General features: G+C 36.1%; 1 protein-coding gene across 3 annotated transcripts in view; it reads right to left on the reverse strand.

Moving 5' to 3' along the window:
• Window positions 1-14,485: 14,485 nt before the first annotated feature.
• Window positions 14,486-20,251, reverse strand: part of LOC108716797 — a 107,594-nt gene continuing 101,828 nt past the window's right edge. For all 3 annotated transcript variants that reach the window (XM_041562965.1, XM_018263254.2, XM_018263253.2), the window contains exon 7: window positions 14,486-15,444. In XM_041562965.1, coding sequence (XP_041418899.1) covers window positions 14,843-15,444 — 602 coding nt within the window. In that variant the 3' untranslated portion in view covers window positions 14,486-14,842. The remainder of the gene's footprint in view (window positions 15,445-20,251) is intronic.

Genomic DNA, 20,251 nt, shown 5'->3' on the forward strand with positions numbered 1-20,251 from the left:
GCTTCCCTCAGGCTAGAGGTCCCTCCCTATGGGGTAACGGGCAAACCCCACACAGCCACTTCCTCCTCAGTTATGGATAAGCCACCACTGATGTGTCCCTGCAGCTACGCTTCTGTGCTGCACAAATGCTGTCAGGCTGTGCTGCGACTCCTCTGCCTTGGGGAGAATAGTCATAGTGCACCTGAGCTCCTGGTGGCCTTCCAGACTTAGGTCTAGCTGTTGTTCACTCCCCGCCAGCTCCAAAGTAGGAAATGTTGTATGCAACAGTGGATACAACCTGTTGGCATCCCTCTACCTAGGCTGACTGACCTATATGCCTTGCTTCACACATGTCCTCATCCCTGTGGTGTAGCCTTCCTAAAGAGCTACAGATGCAGCCACTTTGGTTTGTCTGTTTGACACAGAATAACTAAACACAGATATCCCATTTATCTCATTTAACACAGAAAACTGTGACACAACATCCCATCTAATTAAAGCATTCACCATTGTGAACAATGGTGCTTTGGTATGCTAATGAAAAGGTTAAATGCATTAAATGAGTTAAGATAACTTTAGATAACACAGTTTCTTCAATTAACTCTGAGTCATGACGCATTTAACTCACAAATCCAAGTGGCTTCATCTGTACCCGGGGTTGGGTGACATGCTGGAGAAAGCACATGGGGTATGCAGCCACTTTTGCAGGTCCCCACCGCCAGCGTGTCTTTGGCACTGATGCAGTGGCAGCATTATCTGCCACCCCACCGGCTGATCTGTGACCTGTCAAAGTACTGGAATTCAATGCTGCACATGGTGGAGCACCTTGTAGAGCAGTCCTATGTGATCAGCAATACCTACTGAAGCACAGTGCCCCCTTTGAGCAGGCTACATATTTTGTTAGCAGGGACAATGCATGTGTGAGTGCTGCTGCCGCTGCTACTGTTGCTGCTACTACTGCTGCATTGTTGGCAATTTTTTCTGGTTGGGGCCTGTCAAGGTTCCTACTACTGTTGCTGCTACTACTGCTGTATTGTCTGCAGTTTCTTCCCTGGTGGGGGTCTGTCAGGGGTTCCCTTTACTGTTGTGGCTACTACTGATGCATTTGTTGGCACATTTTTTTTCTGTCAAGGGCCCCACTAGTGTTGCTGCTACTGCTGCTACTACTGCCGCATTTTCCTGGTGGGGGGTCTGTCAAGGGTCCCACTACTGTTGTTGCTACTACTGCCACATTGTTGGCAATTTTTTACTGGTGGGGGGTCTGTCAAGGGTCCCACTAGTGTTGCTGCTATACAGATGCTACTACTGCCGCATTTTCCTGGTGGGGGGTCTGTCAAGGGTCCCACTACTGTTGTTGCTACTACTGCCACATTGTTGGCAATTTTTTACTGGTGGGGGGTCTGTCAAGGGTCCCACTAGTGTTGCTGCTATACAGATGCTACTACTGCCGCATTGTTGGCAATTTTTTCCTGGTAGGGGTCTGTCAATTCTGTCTGTTTACTGTCTGTCATATGCAATGTTCATCTTGGTGGAGCCTAGTTGTCATTCAAGTTGGGTCCTACGCTCTACTTTTCAGTTGTAAAAAATGTAGAGACACCTGCATTCATACCAATAGCAGTCTCTTAAAGAAATGCTATTGTGGTCACATGCCTAATGGAAATACTGATAAAGTCCTGTTGTCTCTAAGTGCTCTCTAGACACCTGCAATCAAATTGGCACTCTCTTCAATGTGTGCTTATTAGGATATGCACAGTGATTTATTTATTTTGCAAACTTCTTTTTCTGCCCATTTTTTTCCTTTGACAAAGTAATAAACTATGCTCTCCACATTTTACCCAGCATTACAAAAATTACCAAAAATATTATTTACCAAGTGCATCTGTTCCCATTTAGTATAATGCAACAAAACCTTAGCACTGGGTGTGTGCAGGCTATGTGCACTGATCTTAACTGATAGCAATTGAATGTATTAGCAATTGAATGTATTATACATTTCTAAAGCTGTAGGTCACATGTATACAAAATGTGTTTTTCTGTGTATATGCTGATGACATAGTTTGCCTGTGTTTTTTGTGAATAATAAGATTGTACACTCCTTTTATAGGGAGATAGAAAGCAAATGCATATTTATATAAATTTATTTTTTTGTTAATAGTTTCAACTTTGTTGTAGCGGAATGTGCATTTAAGAGCATCGGCTGCTGGGAAAGGCAGACTTACATACTTAAGTAACATACAAAAATCTGTTTAGGACAACTCCTGATCTCAGAGCAAACAGTCTGAGTGCAGGGTGGCTGCCTGAAAAAGAGGTAGTTGCAATGTACCCTGTTTTTAGTTTTTTTTATATGGTGTTGGAACAGTGCTTTCTGTGAAAAAAGTTAGCAAAATATTTTTCTACTGTTATTGTTCTGATTTTTTTCTTAATTTTGCTCTGGAAATAAATTTACCTTCCAACATCTTCCAGCTCCTGATCTTTTATGAATGCAGGAAGAACTCACATCCCAACAGTGCTTAAATTTAAAATCAGGCCTCTACGGCTGTTGCTTTTGTGGCCTATTGACAGATGAGACAGACGAGACTACTAATCAAGTCCTGCTGCCTCTAATTGCACTTAGCCAAGTTCTGCTAAGTGCTGACTCTCTAGTGTGAGTGTGCTCTCTAGAGACATCTGTAATTACACAAATGAAGTCTCTAAAATGAGGCTGCCACTGAAATGATTTAAATGCTGTGCAGCCTGCTGCAAAACTATTAGCCAAGTTCTACTGAGTGCTAACTATAACTGCGCTTAGCCAATTCCTGCTGAGTGGTAAATCTAAGTGCACTCTCTAGAGACGTCTAAAATTATTTAAAGGAAGTATCTGAAATGAGTGCTACCTCCAAAATGACTCTTACATGCTGTTGTGTGGGGCATGCTGCCTCATGGTTATACAAATAACATTCTCATTAAAGTATTCAACTAATACTGGTGTTGGGTTATACTTGTATTGAAGACTTGCATTATGTGTAAGAAGCGACCTAAAAAAAATGAATTTGAGGTCCACCAAATAGCTAGCCAAACCTCCTGCAGAAGATCCCCAGCGGGAGGTAACAGTGGCAGCAGCTCCTCAGGATATTGGTATGCAGACTGGGGAGCATCACTACCAGAACCACACAGACCTGCTAATGACTCTGATCTAGCATGTAAATGTGATGAGGCAGGAGCTACAGAAGATGAGAGACATTCTCCAGACTCTCTAGAGCAGTGATCCCCAACCAGTAGCTCGTGAGCAACATGTTGCTCTCCAACCCCTAGGGTGTTGCTCCCAGTTGCCTCAAAGCAGGTGCTTATTTTTGAATTCCTGACTTGGAGGCAAGTTTTAGTTACAGAAAAACCAGGCATACTGCCAAACAGAGCCTCAATATAGGTTGACAATCCACATAGGGCCCAGGAACATTTTTCATGCTAGTGTTGCTCCCCAACTCCTTTTACTTCTGAATGTTGCTCACTGGTTCTAAAGGTTGGGGATCACTGCTCTAGAGGGACAACCATTCTCCTCCTGTTTTATAAATTTGTTTTAGGGTGATAACTGTTGATCATGATCAGCATTAGCACCGTTGTGCTGTTTTCTTATATTAAAACAGTTGTTCTGTCTTCTATATTTGTAGATTTTTTTCATTTAACCACTACTCAGATGGCACTTGAAGATATATATATATATATATATATATATATATATATATATATATATATATATATATATATATATATATATATATATATATAAAACACAACTATGAGTATTCTCAATCTCAGTCGTGTAACATTGCCTTAAATGGTATTTCAGATTTATTACAATTACACAAATTATATATATATGGCAAAACCTTGCTTGCTACCATAAATATTCTTGACACAATGGCTAAGTGACTGATGCAGCAGTGTTTTGTGCATCTCTAAATTTATGATTTAAGGGGAGCACTGACTAAAAATGACACCTCAAAGTGATGCTTGAAACAAAGTAGAAGCAAAAAACACTGGCGTAAGGAGCATACAAACATTTATAGGTTTAAAAAAAATATATCAAAATACCGGAGATGCGTTAGCTCACATCAATCTCCACCGGGATAAACCGCATCATCCCAAGTGTTTTTATTGGCTCTGGTCACATGTCCAAGAGCTGTCTTTATTTATCAGCACAAAACAGGGGCTGCTTGAGCTCTGTAATAGCAACATTTTCCCCTCCACCAGAATATATTTAGCAGTAAGAGAAATAAGATGGTCTCCATTACTTTTGACTCTCAATTCCTATAAGGTAAAAGCTTAAATAATACTAGAGAAGGAGCCCATGCTGGGAAGAAAATGACATGTTTCTTGTAACTGGTTTTGACATATTGGACAAGCTAGTTGTTAAAAAGTAGCAGCAGGAGATGGTGTTAAGAAGCCTGTTGTTAATGAATGCATTATTAAGCCTCTTCATGTTGAAACCACCCTCTGAATCAGGCCATGAAAAAGAATAATATAAATGATAGATCACGTGATAATTGTAAACTCTTTTTAAGACTATAGGAATGTGTTGTGAGCTTTAAATGAACCATGAGTGTAAAAAGGCTCAAAGAAAGGGAGGTTTCCCTTCCCTTTAGTTCAATAAAACAAATATTCAATGACACCAGAACTGATTTGTTGTCTTCCTGTTTTTTGTGTATAAAAGCAAAATGCAAGCAATTTCAAGGGAAAGAGGTTTCAATTACATTTTTGCCTTTAAAAACAAAATACAGCTTGGACAGGACATGGGATCTGGCCATCACACCAATAGCAATAAGCAAATGAGGATTCATAGGTCTGGGGCCAAACATAACATTTAAATGTAAAGGGACGAGATGAGGATAAAAATAGGAAATGGTATTTTAGATGAGTGAGAGAAAAGGCTGAGCAATAATCCTAATGGCTAAACCAAGCTTCTAATAATTATCTCCTTACTCTGTTGGTTAATTTTCCATAAGACTGTGAAGAAAGCTTGCGGGCTGGTTACTTCATGCACACATACTGTATTAGAAAGACATAGGTTTATAAACTTGACAAGACAACAGACAAAGATGACTGGGGTCAGTGATAGAACATAAAAATGTGAGTTGGCAAAATTGTAAGAATATCAACTCCATGTCCTGTTCACCACATTTTTGGCAACCCATTACTTTAGATTATGCTCACAATATCACATAACATAAAGGTAAACTTGTTATTCACCATGCTTTCATTCTTAATATACAATAGGATGACCACAGTCTCTGGAGTTTCCCGCTTTGTTCTGACTCAAAAAGTTCCCATTTCTCCTCCGGTGAAATTTCAAATATCAAAGATCCGTCTGGATCAGCGCCAAAAAAAGCTCAGGGAATAAGAATGCAGCATAGAAAGGGAAATCTAAGTGTAGTGGTTACAGTTCCACATGTTCCCACTATTACTTAAGTAAACAAAACCCACCATCCAACTTTATCTGATCTGACATAGCTATGGGGATTTTGTAGGATCTGTTGCATGACAAGATCAGATAAAATATGACCCAGAAAATCTGACCTATGTAGTTTGGCCCATAGTGTCAACCGATGAGATGGTTAAGAATAAATGATAATTAAATAAAAGCCCAAATAGCACAGATAGCTATATCTGATGTGATCTTTTGCAAAGCTTAAGGCCTGTCATTTATTAACTATATGAATTTTGTGGATGGTGGCCTCTGTAGCCAATTTGTAAAATTAAATGTTGTACTGTACATTTACACTGCCTGTAGTAAGGAGCATGATCAAGTAAGGTAAAAGTAAACTACCCATATTCATAAAGGTTTTCACTGAAAGGGACATAGTACAAAGTACAAATTCAAAACATATCAACAGGGAAAAAAGTGTTTACACATACATTTGACAAAGGATTAAATATTAAGTAAATAAACTTTGATACTTTGAGCAAAAATTTGAATGTACATAAGTTCTTCAGTGCAATAAAGGTGGGTTGAATGTGAAGCTTAATCCAGAAGTATTCTACATAATTAAAAGCACCAACCAACTAAAAATTGTTAACATCAGCAATTATTTACAGTACATTCTCATCAGGATCCGTACTGTGTCTCTATATGTCCTTTACTTTAACCTTACATCTGTCATGCCCAATTATTTCAATTGCTCTTTTTTTAAGGGTATGGACCTTCTAGCATTCCTACGAATTAAGCAATTATGTATCCAAGAGGCCTTTATTTAACATGACATCTTGGAATAAATATAGTTATTTACAGCAGCTTGAGAATTCTTGTAAGAATGAAAAGGCAGAAGGAAGAAAAATTACACATAATACATTTTGTTTCCATAATGAATGAAAAATGCATTAATATGCTTCAGTGGATTATCTGCACAAGCTGTAAATGTATTTGCATTTGTGTCACTTTGCTACCTGTGTCTGAGTATAATGAGGTGGTGTCTAAAGGTCTAGCAAGAAAAAGCAAATCAGTTAGATGTTATCTCGCAAAGGCAGCCAGTAAGTTCTATCTTAGGAACGGTTGCACTTGGATATAAGGACTGAATAAGATGTGTTTATCTAATACCACCATCAGTTTTTTTCCTCTCAGTTGTAACAATGGAAAAACATTGATTTGTTAACTTGAGATATTTGTGTGAGCATGCTGTGTTAATGTTCTCAGCTTTTTTGTCATCAAAATAAAATATACAATCTCAAATGATGACACAACTACTATTGTTTAGCCTGTGTATTGACATTTGTAGGTGTAATATCAAATGAAACATGGATTACATGATGCAGGCACCATTTCAGTTGCAGATAGTTTTACTAGCTTTACCACTATTTGAATAAGATAATGGGCCAATCTGGGACATTCGTCTTTCATGAAGTTTGTTAATTGAACCTGTACGTACCTCTTTTTCCTGTTTTTGAATGCTGACGTTTTTCTAGATTAACCATAAGAACAATTATTTTCTTTTTTCATTTAAGATCTCACACAACCACTATCACACTAAAATGATTGCAATTCATTAAATTAATCAAATAAAGGTGCATGCATCCAAACTCACTTCTTGCTCTTCCATATAGTTGTGCTCGGCCCCAGTGAGTTTATCCCACGTGTTCAAATTGATGCTGAGGAACCCTGGAGTTTCTGACACCTTGAACATGTTAATAATTCCAGTCTTCCCAAAGCATGATTTGTCAATAGGCATAGCAGAAATGTGCCTAAAGAATTACAGTATATGTCATATAAATTTGTCAAAATGCTATCCTGAAATTGTACTTTCTTACTACTGTTATGCCTTAGAAATAAAGAAGGAAAGATATAAAAAAATCAGAAAAGGAGAAGAGTGAAAAGGGAGAACAAAAGTAAGAAAAAACAGAGAAAGTTTGGGTCTGCCTTGTAATGAACTGCTACAGTTGAAGAATGGCGGCATGTAACAACTAACATATTTATGTGCAATAGGATTACCATATGTGATTATACAGTTACCAGAAGTCTTTACCAGTCTCTGCCTAACCATCAACTTCAACTTCAATGCATTCTTGCATTCAATGTCTAAAAAAACCCACACACATATTCTTTACCTTTAATTCTTTGCTCTAGCCTACCCCTCCCCATCTGTGCACTTCAGTCACTGTTCAAGTTATTTAAATTACATCACAAAAATCCTCTTACCCATCTTCCTCAGTTTCTTCTGTGCTGCTTCTCCACTGTGACTAAAGAGAAAGTTTTAAAACTTTTTCTTTACTTTCTGGTACTCTTGATCCACTTCCTTCTAAACGTGTCTGCAATGCTAATCCCTGTCCAATCAAAGATTTCAGCCATCTATTTAATTTTTGCCTCTTAACTGGAATTTTTCCCTTGCAACTAAAACATGCATTTGTCACCTATTAAAGGAATGGTTCACTTTTAGAATGGCTTGTTCTAAGCAACCTTTCAATTGGTCTTCTTTATTGATATTTGCTTTCAAATGGGGGTCACTGCCCCATCTAAAAACAAATGCTCTGTTAGGATACAATTTATTACTTTTTATTACTAATCTTCTTCATTGCATGGATGTTAAGGTAATTTGGACCCTAGCAACCAGATTGCTGAACTTGCCAATTGGGGAGCTGCTGAATAAAAAGCTAAATAACTCAAAAACTGCAAATAAGAAATGAAAACCATTGCAAAGCACTCCTTTAACACATATACTATACACATATATATATATATATATATATATATATATATATATATATATATATATATGACAAGATATTTCACAGATTTGTAAAATAAATGGGTATAAAAAAAATTAATGAATTAATATATGATGTAAAGGGGAACCTGCAAAAAGAGTTTACAATCTAAAAGGAGAAGGGTACAAAGTCTATAAAATACTGTGTTCATTTGATCTATCCACACTCCCTTACTTATGGCATTCCATGACACCCCAAAGGTCAGACCTGAAGTTAATAAACTTGGTGATCTCTTTGGAATACTTTCATAACTATTGCCCAAAATGTATTATCTGCACTAAGGCAGGTTTGAAGTGAAAGAAATCTTTTCATGATTCCTTCCTGCTGAACTGACTTTGTATTCTATAAATAAGTTGACAGCTGCTGTATTTCTAACAAAAATGGACAGTGCAGTGGTAAATTGAGAAACAGTGGCACTAGATAAATGACTGAACGCTAGGATGTTTAAAAACTCTCTTTACATCCAACATTCCTCTTCACTAAGAGGTTCCTTTTTGACACAGCGATCTAAACTGTATCTCACTGCGTCTCCAAGTCTTAAAAATAGGACCAGTGTATTTGAATATTCTAATTATTGGTTTCTGGCACCAAAAATAGTTAGAAAGATCTAGAAAAAATTTTTCTATTTCCAAGTTTTTTTTAAATATCTTAATGATTTAACACAAAATTTGGAGCTTGATTAAAAAAAGGTTTGATTAAAAAAATTAAAAAAAAGATGGCAACTATTTATCAGAAATAGAACTTTATATATTTAGGGGGTTATTTACTAAACCTCAAATGTATTTGGCCTGGCTTTTCATGGAAATAAAATTGAATTTTTCATGGAAAATAACTCAAAATTTTCAAGATTATAACGCTATGCTGCAAAAAGCATGAATCCGAAAAGCCTCCATCTCAAACCCGTCGAAGTCTTGTATAAGTCAATGGGAGAAGCCCCAATCTCAATTATAGTTATCGTGGTTTGCGCTGGGTTTAGCCTGAAAATCCAAAAAACTCTGGTTTTTCAGGCAAAAACCTGAAAAAAAAAAATTAACAATTGGGAAAAAAAGTTGAAAAAATCTAGCGATTCGGGAAAAAAGTAAAAAAAAATCTGACGATACGGGTTTTTGCTCTATTTAATAGGTTTTTTTTCCAGATCTGATTAACTCGAGTTTGGTCATTAATTAATCTCTCTAGAAAGTTCCTCGCCTATTCATATTCCAGTCTCTTATTCAAATCAATACATGACTGTTAGGGTAATTTTGACCCTAGCTACTGAATAAAAAGTTAAATAACTCAAAAAACGTTAAATAATAAAAAAATAAAAACAATTGCAAATTGTCTCAGAATATCACTCTCTACATCATACTAAAAATTAAGTCGAAGGCGAACAACCCCATTAATGTAGGCTTGTCTGTGGAAACTTGTTTGAAAGATCATGTGAGATTCGTTGCTGCAAAATATAAATTTCAAGTACATTTTTTAATGGAAAGTTCCATAAACTGTTGCAATGTCATACATTACTTTTTTTTTTACAACAAACTCCCTAGAGTGATACTTTACACTTAAACCGAAGTCCTTTAATACAAATAATAAGTGTACTAATTGAAGAAATCAAGTTGATGGCTCCCACTAGCTTCACTGGAGAGATGGAGACATTGGAGAGAAGTGAGAGAGAGTGAGCATGCAGATGCTAACAGAGGTTGTATTTCATACTTCATTCAGTAAATGTACTTTTAAAGTTCTTCCACCTGTTCACTCTCTATCATTCTCCTCATTTGAGGCTCACTGCATTAGGCTCTTTTCCCCTGTTTCACTCTGTATTGCTGTTATATATCGACCACCAGGACCAACTGCACAATATCTGGACAACTTTGCTGCCTGGCTTCCTTACTTTCTTTCATCTAACATCCCATCCATCATATTAGGTGACTTTAATATACCCGTTAACAACATTAACAACTCTTCTGTCTCTAAACTTCTTTCACTAACCTCCTCCCTAGGCTTATCTTTGTGCTCAGACTCCCCCTCTCACTCCAATGGTAATGCTCTGGATCTCATATTTACCAGACTCTGTTCAACCACCAATTTTACTAACTCACCATTTCCCCTCTCTGATCACAATATGCTTACACTTCAACTCTCACTAACTCCCTCCTCACCCCCTGCTATTCCCCATATACGTACTTACCGTGACTTGCAAGCTGTAGACATGTCACATCTCTCTTCTTCCTTTGACTCTCTTCACTCTAATATATCAGCCATCTCATGTCCTAATGTGGCTACCTCTGTCTACTATAGTACTCTCACCACTGCCCTAAATGAGCTTGCTCCTATAAAAATTTAGGGATTCCATGTGTGCAGCAATGCCCATTTCACAATGGAAGACAGGAGGGACAGAGCACTCAGAAGAAGAGTGCATTTTCATTAAAGTGAAATTATTAAAATAGTTTTAGACTCAACTTATTGTGGGGAAGAGAACAACTTGCCCACTGCATCCGTGGACATAAATGTGCCATACTGACTTCAGACAATTTGGATTCAGATGAATAATAAGATAGTCTATTCTATTTATTCCCAGTAGAACATGCCTTTTATTTTGTTACCCCATATGAGCTATATTTTAAGATGTGCAAAAAGCAGCAAAGAAATACAATTTTCTGTGTTGCTTGTAACTTAATGCTAACATGAGAAAACTGGTGAAAAACATTAACTTTTCTTCAAAGGTTAAACAGCAATTACCTCTTTCTCCACATCAGTTTAATGGTTTCTTTGTTTTAATACTTTTTATATTCACACCTTATTAAAATGTCTAAAGGTGAGGTTTTTTTTTCTATAAAAGCTATTTTATTTTCCTTATCTTGAATTTGGACAGTCTTTGCACAATATCCATAAGCTTAGCCAATTATCTGTTCTGCTTAGGGGATAATAATTCTACAATATTCCTTATCAAACTTCCTATCTATATGTATCCGAGCAGGCAAAACTGTGAAACTCCACGGATTTTAATTCAGAGAGAAATGTCAACACTTGAGGCTTCATTTTCATGTTTAAATTAACCTCTTGAGCTTCCATTATAATTAAAGTGTTTATTAAATATTCTACAAGATGTTTTAGACTGGATATTAGGTTACTGCAGTATTGTGATGACAATGATAGTATAGTTAAATAAAATAATGTATCATGTAATTTAGCAAAGGAACCTTATTTTTAACCATCAATTTCTTAATCACAGTGAATAGCAAAGCATCCTTCACAAAGTTGTAGGCCATTCACCATTCTGTTCTGCATTTAAACGTTCTCATTTCTGTGGTGATAATTCTGCCATACCGTGGCATAGGATTTACCTTTAATTTAAAGGGGAAGTACAGCGAAAATGAAAATTTTATTTAAGCTTCATCATACTGAACCAAGTCATTTTCTACATATAATCAATTTAAGTAATCAAGTTGCTCTTCACTCTCCCCCTTACAGCATATGTCTCTCTTCATGCAGGAGTTGGGTGTCTGATTTAGAATGAAGGTTAGATCCAATATATCTTTTAGAGAGCTTATTTTGCCTAGAAGACGTTTTACAGCTCACTCTTTTAAAATCACCAGGCATCATGTCTCTCTACATGCAGCATGTGTGGTAAAGTCAATTATTTTGTTCGATTTTGATTGTACTGGAATCAGATATTTGAGTGTGCTCTTATACATCTGTGAGGAAAGGGAATCCCTGCTAAAAATGTATTGTACAGTATCTGTCAATGAAAATCTGACGACTCCTGCATGAAATGAGAATAAAAAAGCAGATGCTGAGAGAGGATTCAGATGTTTCAGAATTTTTAACTGATTGTTTTTAGACCGTTTATTATTTCGGTATGATGCTTATATTAAATTTTAATTTTCACAATATTTCCCCTTTAAAATGCTGTCTACCTTGCTGGTGCCATATAAATATATTTTGGTGAGGATACTGAATCAATCAAAAAAAGATATGGCTGTATCAGAATCTTAATATAAAAATCCTAAACGAAAAAATGTTTAGCCAAATCCTAAATAAAATACCAGATTCATTGCAATATTCAATACAAAAAGTCCTTATGGCTATTTTAAAACATGCAATACTAGACAATGTGTTGGACAAGGCACCTTTAAATAATGATTTATCTTAAAAAAAAATAACAAAAAATATATATTTGTTTGGTACCAAAACAGCTAGAAAGCTCCACTGGTCTTCAATCATAAATAGCAGAATTTATGTTGTCTTACGTAAGAATCTGCTTATTTATACTAAATTTTCACCCATTTGACTTCATACTTTTATACTTGTTGACATTTTACAAACTGTTGAGTGCATGGAAAAGCAGGAAAACTATAATCAGGGAGAATCCATAGGATTCTAATTCTATCCCCAACTGTATACATTTAGCAAGTAATTTCTTTTTGCGTGATGTCACTGTGATGCAACCTTTGAATATGGGCAATAAAATGTATATATCTGCCAGTTGCTCAATGATTAAATCTATGGGAGTGCAGCCACATCCTACTATTGCAGAATGTTTATTGGGGCCTCACTGATCATACAGCAATGTGGTATTAAATGATTTTATTTGTACAGGTGTATAATCCATTATTCAGAAAGCTCCAAATTATGGAAAGGTTGTCTGCCATTCTATAGACTCTATTTTATCCAAATAATCAACATTTTTATATTTAAATAATTTCCTTTTTCTCTGCAGTAATAAAATATTACCTTGTAATTGATCCAAACGAAGGTATAATTACTCCTAATTGGAAGTAAAACCAGTATATTTGGTTTATTTAATGTTTACATAGTCTAGTAGACTTAAGGTATGAAGATCCAAATTACAGAAAGATCTGCTATCCTGAAACACAGGTTATCCGTTATCAGGAATGCTTGGGACCTTTGATTTTCCAGATAACAGGTCCCATACCTGCCTTACAAAATGAATGTATGTCTGGACTGCCTGACCATACACAGTAAAACTATTCTAACAGATAGCACATTTCTATTGGGCAGAATAAAAATAATTTGTATGTTACTGTTTTTCAGATGTTTTTTTTTTTTTTTTATAAGTCACAACTGTAATCTGTATATCTTGTGATGGGGGTTCTCCAGTTTTTTTTTTTCAGCTTCTTCTTTTCAGATTTCAAATGGGGTTCACTGAAAACTATCATTTAGGGGGTTATCTACTAAGCTCCGAATACCCAAAATTCTAAATATGTGTGATTTTTTGTGTTATAATAGGCTTTTAAAAAAAATCATGAATTTTTCGGAATTTATTAAACCCTGAGGGCTAAAAAGCCTGAATATAAAAACACGGCATCTCAAACCTGTTGAGGTTGCATAAAAGACAATGTGAACAGTCCCATTGATTTTTGGTTGTGTCTGGGGTTTCGGACAATTTCACGATGTTTTCGGGGAAAATTAACTAAAAAATCATGAAAATCTGAGCTTTTCCAGCAAAGGTAATTTTCGGGAAAATGTAATAATAAATAAGCGTTAAAAACCCGAGCGGCTTAGATCGGAGTTTGTAGCAGCCGATATGGAGATAAATTCGGACCTTGATAAATAACCCCTACAAATCAATTTTCACTTTGAAATCTACATGTTACAAAGTATTACTAGCCAGACCCTTCATTCATCGACACACTCTCCTAAGGAATCAGAGCTTTGCATAAAGAACAAACTTATGAATACAATATAATAGGCTAACTGAAAGGAGATGTAATTGTGTCCCCATGTTTATGTTGATTATCTCAATGTACTGTGGATTCTTACCACACTCTAAAGAATATACAGGTAGTTGCCTCTTGATGAAACTAACCCTAATGCTGTGTAAATATAGTAGGGACATAACATTGCAAGCTCTGCTATTGTAGTGTGATGTGAAGGAAGAACAATATCCAGTACTGTGCAGAGTGTCAGTAAAACATAAGCAGGATAAGATGCACAATTTGGAAATTTAGTTTTAGTAAACATTGTTAATGAAAAATAATTTTATTTTGACAAAATGTAACAAGGCCAATTGTGAGAAGTATAAATTAGCCCAGAAAATCAGGAACAGGGTATTTAGTTAGATAAATGCATTCTATAATTCAATTTTGTGTTGTGCCTGATCCAATTTTACTACTGTCCAGTTGTCACATCTTATGCATTCTATTACAAATATAATGTGCAGTCTACTGTGATACTTCAATTTATATAATAATTCTTTACGTTTTATTAAAAATAATGTTCCTTAATATTATCTGCCAAAACCTTATTTATAAAAAAAATTTAATTATACACCTTCAGATTCCTATGCTTTCTTTAATAATCTCCCTTAAACATTTACAAAGGAAATCACAAATACAAGATTAATGTCAAAAATGTCTTGCAACATTTGTAGCCTGAAATGCTGCTAACTGGGAGATTAATGGATACACTTTATATTTCCAGCTCATTCTTATAACCTTGAACCCAATCATGTTCTAAACACAAAGATATGTTGACATTGCAGTCAGTAGAGGGGACATTGATTAATCAGTTGTATTTGGATCCTAGGGGCTGCTCAAAATTCATATATAAAGTGAACATTGGCAGCAGTACTGGGACTAAAGCGTACATTGTCTTTTTGTGGAGATTGAGCATACAAATTGCTGGCATTTTAAGATGTTGCATCAACGTCAAGATTTTCCTTCACCGTACTTTCAGCAGGGTCTTCAAGTTGTGGCAAAGATGCAATTATTTTCTTACAATGTTGGAGCTGATGCTGGAGTTTCCAGTCTGTAGTAGTCTGCAATGTGCCAACATCTTCTGGAAAACACGATAAAGCGACTGCCAGCAGCGTCGGTTGCTCGATTGTGCTCTCATTGTCTTCTGAAGAACATTCATCAGAGTCTGAATTACAATCGATTCCAACATTTTCACTTGATACTAAGGGCTCCTTTATAGTTTCACGGATAGGACTTATGCATTTCTCATTTTTGGCACCAGTTTCTTGGAAAATGTTAATTTCTTCTGGCAAACATGGTGAAGAGCAACATGGGCTATTATTCCCTTTAGTGTCTTTAAGAACAGAAAAGTCTTCAAAAAATTGCAGCTCTGTTGAACTTATTGCTTGTGATCCAACAATGAAAGGCTTGCCATGGATTAAGTTCTCTCCTTTTAGGCATACATTATTGTCATAGGAGAAATGACTTTCAGGCCTGTAATGTTTTATTTCTGTAGGAGATACAGATGTTAGAATGTCCGATTGTCCAGAGTGACCTAAACAAATAAACAAAAATAATCAGTATAATTATTATTATTATTATTATGCAAAGCCTGAAGTTTGCAATACATTGGCAGAGTGTGGCATTAATGCAGCCCACTGTGTGCAGGTTAGTTGTGATAAGCTGGCTGCTTGTACATGCAATTTATGGGGGAAATTAGCAATGGTAGACAGATAAGCAGAGGATCAGTAGCATAGGGGCAGGCCCACATCTTCTTCAGGCAAAAACACAGGTTAATTCACAAGACTTTTGTGCAACATAAAGTCACTGGCATACAGGAACACAGTTCGTCAGCATTTTAACAGCACACATACAAATACCTTTCCCTTACTGGGGTTCTCACCATACAGGTTGGTTTCCACATTAAGGCTTCTCACTAAGCCCTGCTGACTCTCCCCCTCTTGGGATATCAGCTCACCAGCTTCAGACCTGACTCACCTTCAGGTCTCTGAGGAAGTACGTTGTTACGAAACGCGTCAGACCTTGGGCTGCTTTGTCCTTTTAATTGAATGTAACGAATGAAGACGGATGTTTTAATTTCACATTGACTGATCGATCGTTGGCGATCGTTAGGAGTGTGCCACAACCTTTGGTTCTTCTTTGCACTAGTTGCCTCCTTATCGACTGGCTCACCTTCTAGCAGCACTTCAATCACTTTAGACTCAAACACAGTCAGGCAGCACAGACAGGCAGCACCCCAGCCCCTCTGGGAGTTCCTAACACAGGCAGGAAACCTTCCTGTACTGTGCCCTGCTCAGAGAGACTTTCCTAACATTTTAACTACAATTAAATATCTTTCCACAGGACAGCCTTCCTGTGGAAAGTGAGCTCCAATATGTGAACTGGACCATTTGAATGGATTGTCTGGCTTGCCTGAACACTATAGCTTCCGGGGCCAGACACCAACATCCTTTAAACAAAGAAACCATTCCCTGTTTAGACACATCATTACAGCTTCCAACTCCTACAGGGGAGAAATTAAAGGCAAAACACATCTTTTTACACTCCACTGTGGACAGTCTACCACATCAGTTAATAGGTCCCTCCCTTAGTGGTTCATGCATTCTATCTGCAATCAAATTGTAAGGTGTTAATATGTCAAATTAATAGAGCTTTTTAAGTATGGTATACCTGAAACTTTAGAAATATGCCCCTTAGTTGACGTAATTTTGTGAGCTGTAGTCTTCTTATTTGCACAGTTTTAGAGAAAAGTTAGTTTTACTCATTTTTAAGAGGTTAAATGTGGTTTATAGCAGTGCAAGCCGATTTATCAGTAGTCAGAAAATTTTACTGAGCAGTAAAGATAGTTGCCGCTCCATAAAACTTTTGGATGCAATCATTTATTTTCCATGCTGGAACAATTTTTTGCTGTTGAGCACTACCACACAATTGCTCAGAATGGTGTTCAACTGAAATCAAAGACATGCTGCAGAAAAAAAATATTTCCTATTAACTTACATTTGTGAAAAAAATGCAAGACACAACAGGTTTGAAATCAACATACATTCAGTGTTTTGCAAGAAAGTGAAAATGCAGACTTTAAGCTGAAAATTTGTTCCAGAGTAAATGCATGTGGGCTTAGTATAACCAAGCCTGAGCATCACCTATGACATTGTTCAAAGCTACATACATAAACCTGACGACAGTCAAACTTGCTTTCATTCCCCCAAAGTGATGTCATTTCTGGTTTATTACATTAAGTATAAAATCATTTATGGCATTTGTCAGTGGTAAAGTATTGTAAAAATCTTCATTCTTAGGGATTTCAGCCAGAAGATGACATTTTGCTGCTGTCAGATTTGATGAAACTTTATTTTTACATAGTCTTGCTATTGATATGTTTGACTTTCTTTCATGAGCCACATTAGAGGGGAAAAAAGAGAAATACAAAGTTTGTGCTATATGAAATGCTGAATTATGTATTTCAGAAGATGGATTTTACAAATTACTTACAAAAAGGAATGTGATCATTATATATTGATATTGATATTTATTTTTTAGTATAGATACAACAGCTAATCAATCAAATATCAACCTGGGAAATCCTGTTCAATGGAAAGTCTGATGAGCTGCAACATAAAAATAATCCAGAAATAATTATACTCTAATGAAATGCTACAAAAAAAATGCTAATGTTTTAAAAATATTACATAAAGTAAGCCAGAATTTGGCAGTTATCAGTATATCAGCATTCCACATCTTTGTTTACTGGAGTTAAGGAACAGCAAATTAAAAGAAAAAGCAAGTAGCATAATGGATGGGAATTGTAACCCCACAATACTTTTCCTCAGTGTAATAGATTTTTTGAAATCAGCATTCACTGAAAAGTCGTCTTTTTTGGGGGGCTAGGGCACCATTATATAACTAAGTAATTCACATTACTATTTGCAAAAGAGGGGTGAAAGTAAGTCAAAGTTAAAAGAAGGAAAAATAGTTTGGAGAGTGGGCCTGTGGCCAAAGGTTTTCTGGTGGGCCCCAGGCATCCCAGTCCAACACTGCCTATAAGTGTTTAAAACTATGTCTTAATGGATGATACAACAATGCTTTCGTTTATATGTTATGTTATTGCAAACCTCAAAGGGGGGCATTAAACCCAAAATACTGAAACCCCTGCTATAATCTTATCTGTGTAAGAATTACCACTATTAGGCTGTTTAAACTCAAATATAACTACATTCTATTTGCCACTTGAAAAATAGAGCTCACAACGAGGTCACATTCTAAAGGAAAACTATACCCCCAAAATGAATACTTAATCTTACCAAACTGGTATATATATTTGAGTAAATATTGCCCTTTTACATCTCTTGCCTTGAGCCACCATTTTGTGATGGTTCTCGGTGCTGCCTCAGAGATCACCTGACCAGAAATACTACAACTCGAACTGTAACAGGAAGAATTGTGGAGGCAAAAGACAGAACTCGGTCTGTTAATTGTCTCATGTGACCTAACATGTAAAGTTTGGTTTGTTTAGCTTGCACTGTGAATCGTAGGATCCCAGGGGGTGGCCCTTATTTTTTTTAAAATGCCAATTTTATATTTATGATTGCCCAATGGCACGTACTACTAAAAAAAGTATATTATGAAAAATGTATTATTTACATGAAGCAGGGTTTTATGCACTATATTTTTCTAGAGACCAACATTGTTCGGGGGATATAGTTTTCCTTTAAGGAGAGATACTTTGGTTAATACAAGCTTCATTTATCCCGGATATAGCTCTTGGGAAAAAACAAGTGCACATATATATATATTTATATTGATACTTTGAGATGTATTTATTAATATTAGCAAATCACACTGCTTACCTCTGCAGAAAACTGCAGTTAAATTTGACTTATTCTGTGCAAGCATTTTAATGAGAATGTAGCTAATGTTTAACAAGTGCTGATATGAACAAAATCTATATATAAATATGCACACTATTCATAGAGTTTCATAAAGAGTATTTTTTAAACTCTTTAAATGCTGTAATATAAATCATTAAAGAACAGATGTATTCTTTGCTTCTGCAAATATTATTCACATATACAGACAAAAGTATGACTGAAGAGTTCACTTCAGAAAATTAAACTTGCATACAGTATGGGGCTGGTATTATGAGCTATCTGCATTCAAAGCATTAATTAAAGGAATTAGAGGTCAAAGCTAAAATAATACTTTGACAGGGACTGTGAAGTCAGTTTATATGCCACATCAAAGTCCTACCAATGACATGTCCAGTATTGATAATTAGTGCTATTCCTGTTACATGAAAGCACAGACATTCTGTTTTTCCCCAGCTTAATTCACTAGACACTTATTACTCAAAAAACATATCAAATAGGCACCATACTGAACTAAATACATTGTATAGTATCAGTTTTAGATTTCTGTTTTGTTTGAGAAATGTCATTTTTATCATACGAAGTATTAGTTTAACCCATGTCCAGACCGTAATAACCTTTGCAGTTAAATTAGAGCTAGAAGCTATTTGATACCAGGGACAGCAATATGTTAATTAAAAGTAAGAGCTCCTCTGTCTGCCACTGTGCTATATATCTTTGCCTTTGAGTGCAACAAGAGAATTGCATAGGGGCAAGGCCCAAATTGCATTTTGGCTGCCTTTTGCACCACAATATTAAAAGACTTCAAGGCTTTTAAGTGCCTTAAATATACCTATACGTCAATATTACTCAAAATTCCACCATCAGTGATTATTTGTAAATAGAGACAAAGAAAAGGTCTTTGTAAAAAATAAGTCACCATGGATAACGTGGCAGCGAAAAAATGCCCATAGAAAAAAAGTTCACGGGAAAAAATGCTTTTTGCACGGAAAAAGATTTATTTGTCACTAATTATGGGGATTGTTACAACCATTCTTCATTTCAAATCACAATACTCAATATTCATTTCTAAGTTAAAATCCCTCCTCCATGCATTTGAATTCCTTAGAAGAAGACAGTGGTCTTTGCATATAATACAGGGATATAATACAGGGATTCCAAAACTTTTTACATGCAGATGTAAAAAGTTTTGTTGAGCCAGACAAACTAAAATAAAATTAATTGGGAATGCCAAATAAGTGCAGCAATTTGCTGATTGGTTGCCACAAATGGACTGCCAGGCTGCAGGAGGCTCTGCTTTGAGTACAACTATGTCTATATGTTTACAAAACTTGCCTTAAAAATAGGTACCTACTTTGAGGTCATTGGTATCACCATCAAAGGGGGTGGTAAGCAACATGTTGCTCATGAGTCACTGGTTGGGGGGATCACGGATATAAGATATAAGACATTTATAATCAGTGCAGCAAAATAAGT

The sequence above is a fragment of the Xenopus laevis genome, chromosome 5L (genome assembly GCF_017654675.1).
Source record: "Xenopus laevis strain J_2021 chromosome 5L, Xenopus_laevis_v10.1, whole genome shotgun sequence".
Lineage (NCBI taxonomy): Eukaryota > Metazoa > Chordata > Amphibia > Anura > Pipidae > Xenopus > Xenopus laevis.